This window comes from Labeo rohita, chromosome 4, assembly GCF_022985175.1.
Source record: "Labeo rohita strain BAU-BD-2019 chromosome 4, IGBB_LRoh.1.0, whole genome shotgun sequence".
NCBI lineage: Eukaryota > Metazoa > Chordata > Actinopteri > Cypriniformes > Cyprinidae > Labeo > Labeo rohita.
Genome location: NC_066872.1, coordinates 33887660 through 33896788, shown reverse-complemented (window position 1 = coordinate 33896788; position 9129 = coordinate 33887660). Strand labels below are relative to the sequence as shown.

The window sequence follows — 9129 nt, the reverse complement described above, 5'->3', positions numbered from 1 at the left end:
AGATTAAAAAGCCAAATTATAAAATAAATCAAAGTTATGAGATGGTAAGTCACAATGAGATAAAAGGTCTAGTTAACATGAACTAAGAATGAACAATACAACTGCAGCATTTAATAATCTTAGTTGTGTTTTTATTAGTAGTTTTTAGTATTAGTTTTTATTTGTTTAAATATTAGTAATAGTAAATATTAGTTGTCTTTAACGTGAGTTAATGCAATGTGAACTAACATGAACAAACAATGAACTGTATTTTTTTATTTATAAACATTACCAGAAATAATAAATAGTGTAATAAATGTATTGTTCATTGTTCGTTCATGTTAGTTAGAACATTAACAAATTACACCTTATTGTAAAGTGTTATTGAAATTATGAAAGTGATAACTGTGACACAAAACATTCAAAACATTATGACTATTTATGGCATCAACTTTTTTCTTATGTGTCAGAAAAGGCAAAATAGTCGAAAATATAAAAAGTACTAAATAAATAATAAAAAGTAAAAATATGGAAACCCAAACATACAAAAAATTAATAAATCAATATTTAAAAAAAACCATATACATATATATACATATACAGAACCCCAAATTCCCCCACAAAAGGGAGAAAAATCGTAACTCTTAATTAGCACATAAGAGTTGTAATTATGACATTAAAAATTTAAATTATGAGACTAAAAGTCATATTTATGAGGTGAAGTCAAAATTAAGAGATACTGAGTTCTAACAGATAAAAAAGTCAAAATTGTGAGATAGTCATTAGTCACTAAAATGAAGTGACAAAGTCAAAATTATAAAATAAAAAGTCAAAGTTATGAGATACTAAATCATAATGAGATAAAAAGTTGAAATTATGGTAACACTTTAAAATAAGGTTCATTAGTTAACATAAGTTAACGTGAACTATGTTATGAACAATACTTCTACAGCATTATTAATCTTAGTTAATATTAATTTCAGCATTAAAATCACAAGTTGTGTTTAACACTAGTTAAAGCACTGTGAAATAACATCAACAAAGATTAATAAATAGTGTAATAAATTTATTGTTCATTGTTCGTTCATGTTAGTTAATACATGTTAACAAATGACACCTTATTGTAAAGTGTTACTGAAATTATGACGTAAAAAGTGATAACTGTGACATAAAACATTCAAAACATTATGACTATTTATGTCATAGACTTTTTTCTTATGTGGCAGAAAAGGCAAAATAGCCAAAAGAAAAGAAGGCAGATATGAAATATGAAAATGCAGTGGGTAAATATGATTAGATCAGACATGAGGGTAGGTATGAGCCAAGCATGTAAATATTCTGTAGGCTGGCATGGATTGCTTTTCCCCAGCATGAGGGGGATGGGAGGGGAGCAGAAGTTTTTGTTATTTGTGTGTGTATGTGCACCCCCTCCTTGTGCATACCAGAGTCAGGAAAAAAACGGATTCTTGTGAAACTGAAAGACATTTTATGATCACTGGATCTCAGGTCTCCGTCCGATGAGCAGATGAGTTTTGACAACATTTCTCGCACACTGGTTTTGCTGTAAACTGGGGGACGCGGGGGCGCGCTCAAGGGGGACGGAGCGCGCAGCCCCGGGATCAAGTTACAGTCCCAGTCCCAGACTTTTCAAGGCAACATTTTTTCCTCCATCACAAAAGTGGGGGATGGTGAACGCTATTTGGTTTCTTCCAACTTTTTAGAGTAACGAAAAACGGAGCTGGGCTGAACTATGCGCTGGAATTTAAAACGCAACATTTGTTTACATCTACATTGACGCGCCGCATTTGTAGAATGAAGAGATTTTCAATAGTATGCGAGAGAGAAAGGAGGCATAAAAAACTTTGGAGTCGGGCGAAAAGACGTTTCTTCTAAAAGGGAAAATGTCGAATCGGGAATCTAGGAAATATCCACACTTTAACCTGGTTTGAAACCTTCCGTGGACTGGAGATCGACAGTTTATTTGGAAACATTTGATGAAACATCGCTACATTGTTGCTCCTCCAAGATGTCCTCCAAGCGCCTCTGCTCCATTGTTGGAGGCTTTTGGATGCTTTGGATTTGGGCAGCAACCTCTATAATCGCCCAGGCGGTCATCTTGCACCCAAATGAAACGGTATTCAACGACTTTTGCAAGAAATCCACAACTTGTGAAGTGCTAAAATACAATACGTGCCTTGGTTCACCTTTGCCGTACACGCACACGTCTCTGATTTTGGCTGAAGACTCAGAAACTCAGGAGGAAGCCTTGGAGAAATTAGCCATGTGGTCTGGTAAGTTACTATTTTATTATGCAATACGCACATGCATTTTTTATTTGTATATTTTTCTTCATTATGTTAGTTACTATAAGCCTGAATAAAATCATTTTAATTCTTATCGGTTTTTTGATTGTATGTCAGGTTTATGTTGCTGAATACGTTGTTTCCAGTGCAATTAACATGCAAATTGGAGAAAAATAAATGTTTTGCAGAACATAAAAATATATTACATTTCTGCCTTAATGATTTTGTCATTCATAGTAAACAGAGTTAATTATAAAAGCTATTATATGAAATACATGTTTAAATGACTTGTGCATCAGTTATTGATGCCATCATGTTTTTAATTTTCACAAGAGCCCCATAATGAGCAATTCACCTCCTTCCTCTCACATTCACACCTTATTCCCAAAGTTTCCTGTATTGTTCCTGAAAGTCCATTACCCATGGGCCATTTCCTAAAAAGACTACTGTACCAACTCTGCTAAAAAAAACAAAACAATTGAAACCATCAAAGAAAGTGTAATGATATTACTGGTTATAATGGGAATTGTACTGGTTTTAATAGAAAGTGTAATGGTGCCTATTGATCTCTACTGGTAATTGGTCAACTTATCTTGGTTGCTTGTTAAAACTACTAAATCCTAATGGAATATGATTAAAATTGGATGGTTTGTTATGTTTTTAATGGCATTTGTAGTGGAAACCATTTGAATTTCTGTGATGTTTCTGTTGTTTTGCAAGGGAAGTTTTTAAATGTGACCCTGGCCCACGAAACCAGTCATAGGATACATTTTTAAAAATGAGATTTATGAATAAATAAGCTTTCCATTGATGATTTGTTAGGACAGGACAATATTTGGCCGAGATTACAAAATTTTGAGAAAATCCCCTTTAAAGTTGTCCAAATTAAGTTCTTGGCCATGCATATTACTAATCAAGAATTAAGTTTTGATACATTTGCAGCAGGACATTTACAAAATATCTTCACGGAACATGATCTTTACTTAATATCCTAATGATTTTTGGCATAAAAGAAAAATCATTTTGACCCATACCATGTATTTTTGACTATTGCTACAAATACACCTGTGCTACTTAAGACTGGTTTTGTGGTCCAGGGTCACAAATATCCATTGGAAGCAGCTAAACTTTATAAATATCCTGATTTAATTCTACAAATATTATTTTGACAAACAATCAGACAGCCCATGAGAATTAGACACTATTTTCTCAAACAATTAACATCTAATCTCCCAATCTCTTGTTCTCAGGGTTGAGAAACGCTCCTCGCTGTTGGGCCGTCATTCAGCCGCTGCTGTGTGCTGTTTACATGCCAAAATGTGAGAATGGAAAGGTCGAACTGCCCAGCCAGCACCTGTGCCAAGCTACACGCAAACCTTGCAGTATTGTGGAGCGGGAGAGGGGCTGGCCCAACTTTCTCAAGTGTGAAAACAAGGAGCAGTTCCCTAAGGGTTGCCAGGTAAGTCATCAATTCGCATACGCCCTAAAAGTTCGGTCTGCATTTCACATGATGTGACCAAATTGACTTTTTGGCTTTCAGAATGAGGTCCAGAAGATCAAATTCAACACTTCTGGACAGTGTGAGGCTCCCTTGGTTAAAACTGACATCCAGGCAAGTTGGTACAAGGACGTGGAAGGCTGTGGGATCCAATGCAACAATCCCCTATTCACGGAAGATGAGCATTCGGACATGCATAACTACATTGCCATCTTCGGCTCCATCACTCTCCTGTGTACCTTCTTTACGCTGGTAGGTGAACCGTCGAAGACGGGTTTTCGTAGTCTCGCGCTGGCTGACATCCTGGTGTGCAGTAGGCCTATTTCTGACAGAAAGTCATTCAAGTTTCGGTTGCAGTCTTTAATTTTGGATGTTATTCCTGCTTGCAATTTCCCACAGGCCACATTTCTCGCCGACTGGAAGAATTCCAACCGTTACCCCGCTGTGATCCTCTTTTACGTCAACGCATGTTTCTTTATCGGAAGTATTGGATGGCTCGCTCAGTTCATGGACGGAGCCCGCAAGGAGATTGTGTGCAAAAGCGACGACACTATGCGGCTTGGAGAGCCATCGTAAGTATGAAGCCAATGGAAAATCCACCTTCCAAAAGATTAGATTACATTAAATTAGAGTTACACTGCATATTACAAATATTGACGGTCAGAAACATTTGATTGCCAAGAAAAGTAACTGGACCGAACTGTAATAATAATTTGTATGAATAATGCCCGTTTTCCATGGCTTGTTTTTCTCTAGATCCACCGAGACACTATCATGCGTGATTATCTTCGTCATTGTGTATTATTCGCTAATGTCTGGGGTTATTTGGTTTGTTATGCTCACTTATGCCTGGCACACATCGTTCAAAGCCCTGGGCACCACCCATCAGCCTCTGTCTGGGAAAACGTCCTATTTTCACCTGGTCACATGGTCAATTCCTTTCATACTGACAGTTGCTATATTGGCCATTGCAGAGGTAAGGCCATTGCATTTTTCGTACAGTATTTATGCAGCATATTCACAGTGGTTTATTTTGACACTATGAAACATTCCACAGGTGGATGGAGATTCGGTTAGCGGAATTTGCTTTGTTGGTTATAAGAACTACAAATACCGTGCAGGGTTTGTTCTGGCTCCAATCGGGGTGGTCCTGGTGGTTGGCGGCTATTTCCTCATAAGAGGTAAGGGAGATGTTTTCATTATGTTTGACAGTGACATAAAGAGATGGGTTTATACATGTGGAATAATAAAAACTATTGTTTTCCAGGGGTTATGACATTGTTTTCCATTAAAAGTAACCATCCGGGGTTGCTCAGTGAAAAAGCTGCTAGTAAAATCAATGAAACCATGCTGAGGCTTGGTAAGTTTTAAATTCCTCATTAAATTCTTTGCAAATTATACAGCATGAAGAGTTTTCATTAAGAACAAAATGATAACCATCATAATTACTGAAGTGTTTTAATTTAAAACAACTATCGTAATAGAATGCTATTTTATTATGATAAATATATATATATATATAGTATTACATTTAGAGATTATTCAATCTTGATGTCAATTCTGTGAATTCTGTGTGTTCATTCATCTAAAATGAGCAAACTCCATTTTTCTTTCATTTCTCAGGTATATTTGGATTCTTGGCCTTTGGTTTTGTTTTCATCACTTTTGGCTGCCATTTCTATGACTTTTTTAACCAAGCTGAATGGGAAAAAAGCTTCAGGGAATATGTACTGTGAGTCTTTTTTCTATCATCTAGCTTTTCTAGACAATGTAGGATTTTATAGACATTGGGAACATGTGTGTTACCTTATCTACCATACATTGTTTTATGGTTGTGATGCTGTAGAGGCCTACTAGTGCTGTCTTGTAATAAATCTGTTTTAAATACAGATGTGAGGCGAATGTCACCATAGCTCACCAGACCAACAAGCCGATCCCAGAGTGTGCCATCAAGAACAGGCCTAGTCTGCTGGTGGAGAAGATCAACCTCTTCTCGATGTTCGGCACAGGCATTGCAATGAGCACGTGGGTCTGGACGAAGGCCACCATCCTTATCTGGAAACGTACCTGGTTTAGGTAGGAGACAAACATACAGAGACAATAAGATTTTTCAATAATTTAAAAAAATTAAAAAGTTTTCCTTCCTTCCTAGTTCTTTTCAACTGATGAAAGAAAGACACAAACATCTTGGATGACATTACTGAGATAATGTAATATTTTGTGAATTGTATTAAATAAAAAAATAAGCCTAATATTAACTATTTTCTCTTGATCCAAGAATTCTTGGACGAAGTGATGATGAGCCGAAACGCATTAAGAAAAGTAAAATGATTGCCAAGGCATTCTCAAAGCGAAAAGAACTGCAAAAGGATCCAGAAAAAGAGCTGTCCTTCAGCATGCACACCGTTTCTCATGAGGGACCTGTGGGTAAGCACCTTCTCCTACATTCCAAAGATAATTTTCTACATTTGTAGGCGTACACTAGCACATAAATGACCTCAAAGCTAAAAATTGTTTTTGCTACCCATATTAAAAATTAGAAATAACTTTCAATTCGTTAACGATTTGTACAGCGGGTATTAACTTTGACCTGAATGAGCCATCAATGGAAATGTCTTCTGCGTGGGCACAACATGTGACCAAGATGGTGGCTAGAAGAGGGGCGATTTTACCACAGGATATCTCTGTGACCCCCACAGGAACACCTGGTTAGTGCTCTGGTTCTTAAATAATAATTCATCAACATATAAGCAATAGTTACCTGTAACTGATGTAACAATAAATAATTTGCTCTAATAATTAATTGCATGCTTCCCCACAGTTCCGCCTCCAGAGGAAAGGAACAAATTTTGGATGGTTGAAGCAGAAATTTCTCCTGAAATGATGAAAAGGAAGAAGAAGAAGAAAAAGAGAAGGAAGGAAATACGGCCAACGGGTCCTGCAGCGGACGAAGGGAATCCTGCCTACCCCCGAAGGGAGTTTGGCCCCAGCGCAGTCCCCCGTCTCCCAAAACTTCCAGGTCACCGGAGTCTGGTGGCTAACCTGTGGGAGCAGCAGCGACAGCAGCAGGAGGAACAGGATATGCTACCTGGAGCCTTTCCAGAATTCAGGCCTTCATGTCCTATTCCTTACCAGGAGAGGTACGGTGGGTTGGGATACTTACGGAATAAACCCTCCAGCCTCCCTCTTGCCAATCCCATGACACTACGAGATAGCATGCAAGACGATACGGGTGGCTTCCAGCAATCATCATGGCAACCTAATGGGGTTTTCCGACACCTTGGGCAGGAGGCTTCGGTGATGGATGCTGGTAGGACTGCTGTTGTGCCACGGGGCGATGGCAGGAGGGGTGTTCCAATACACTCCAGAACCAATCTTATGGAAGCTGAGCTATTGGATGCTGACTCAGATTTTTAAAGTTGTTGGTGCTCATTTTGCGCATTGAAAGGTGCTGGATACTCATGCCAAACAATGAACCTGGAGCAGAAGTGGATTTAAACTGCTGTGCTGGCTCTGCTTGTCTAAAGGATGATACTTTTTAAGCAACTCTCGTGATAATAAGAATTATGAACTGGAGTTATGAAACAGAGTCATAAAGACATCTGTGCCTTGTACATGGATTTCATAACAATCCCGGATGTGATTCTCGTGACAGTACATATTGTTCAGTTCGCTAGCTGGGCTAATATGACATAATTTTGATTCCTTTCATTGTCTGGAAACAGGTTAGTGTGTAAAAGGGCTTTATTCACGAATTCTACATCTTATCTTAAAGGGGAATTGTGTAATTTCTACAGCACTGGAGTTTCCAATGGAATCACAAACATAATGACTGTTTTCAGACAGGTTTGCCTATCTGTCATAATCAAAAATAGCCATTTTTCAGATCTCTTGACCTGTAGGTGGCGCTGTAATCAAATTTGGTACATGCCTTCAGATCATGGTGCTAAAGAAGTGTACCAAGTTTTATTTCAACAGATTGAAGTATTGCCAAGATACAGCCTTTAATCTAATTTTGGATCAGCATTGGTAACTTAAAGGAGAAGTTAACTTCCAGTATGAAAATTTCCTGATAATTTCCTCACCCCCATGTCATCCAAGATGTTCTTGTCTTTCTTTCTTCAGTTGAAAAGAAATTAGGGTTTTTGAGGAAAACCTTCCAGGATTTTTCTCCATATAGTGGACTTCAATGGGAACCAATGGGTTGAAGGTCCAAATTGCAGTTTCAGTGCAGCTTCGAAGGGCGATCCCAGGAGAGAAATAAGGGTCTTATCTAACAAAACAGTCAACCATTACATCAGAAAAATACAAATTGATATACTTTATGTATACTAAAATGAACAAAAAGACAGTCTGTACTGTATCTGTTGGAAAACCTCACAATTAGACATCCTTGCACACACCTTTACAGACATCAAGAAAAGGAACTGCTATTTCTTAAGAAAGAGAATTTATTCATAGCTATTATTGTTTTTGTTTGGAAAAATTGCCTGGTGCAATCACAAACAAGTCCATCTCTCTCATTCAAAGAGTAAGAGAAAATAAAGGGCATTGTTTTTGTTTGAAAAACTGTAGCTCAAAATGCCAATGGTTATGTAAGATTCAGTTTCCATTGACAATTATTTCTGTACAGTGCTATTACAAAAACTATTTTTGTACTTTATGTTGTTTTTGGGGTTTTTTTCACCAGTTTTATTTTATGTTATTTTAAACTGTACATACTTTAGATCACATTTTTACACCCATTGGAGTGTTTTTTTTTCATACACATATGGATTTGATTCTCGGTGTGAATTTTGTTAAGCTTATTTACACTTTTTTATTACGTCCTTGTTCAATTTTGCTTAGATCGCTGTTAATATCTGTGGCAATATTAACAGAAAAGCAGCTGTGCAGCATTTTTCTGACAATTTGAAGCTGTCCTTCAAGAATGTATTTTAAGAAAAAGTGTTTAATGAAGATGCTTGTGCTCTGTGACTGCGATTACATCTATTTTTCCCCCCATCACTGTTGCTGTAATTTTCTCATAAGAGCCAGTCTGTCCTTATCAATGCTATTTTATGTCAGTATTTTCATGTGTGTGAGTGATCTTTGCTGTTTTCCTGTCGGAGTCTCATTCCTTTGTATATATTTTTAATATTGACATACCATTATTGAATAAAATGTACTGATTCAGATTATAAAATGTTGATAAAATGATATAAATATTTCAAAGTTATTTTCAATACACACACACATTTGAATAATAATAAAATAAAAAATAATTAAATATGATATATACACTACCGTTCAAAAGTTTGGGGTCAGTACATTTTTATTGTTTCTTTTTTTTTTTTAAGAAATTAATAC

At 36.8% G+C, this 9129-nt stretch overlaps 1 protein-coding gene across 1 annotated transcript; it reads left to right on the top strand.

Annotated features, from left to right (window-relative positions):
- Positions 1-1473: 1473 nt before the first annotated feature.
- Positions 1474-8964, top strand: smo (smoothened, frizzled class receptor). The gene is made up of 12 exons (XM_051108544.1): positions 1474-2270; positions 3533-3741; positions 3823-4032; positions 4180-4352; positions 4537-4756; positions 4838-4961; positions 5048-5140; positions 5404-5512; positions 5671-5856; positions 6059-6207; positions 6354-6488; positions 6602-8964. Exons 1-12 carry the CDS (start codon positions 2006-2008, stop codon positions 7195-7197), a joined length of 2469 nt encoding a protein of 822 aa, XP_050964501.1. The 5' UTR covers positions 1474-2005; the 3' UTR covers positions 7198-8964.
- Positions 8965-9129: the final 165 nt, after the last annotated feature.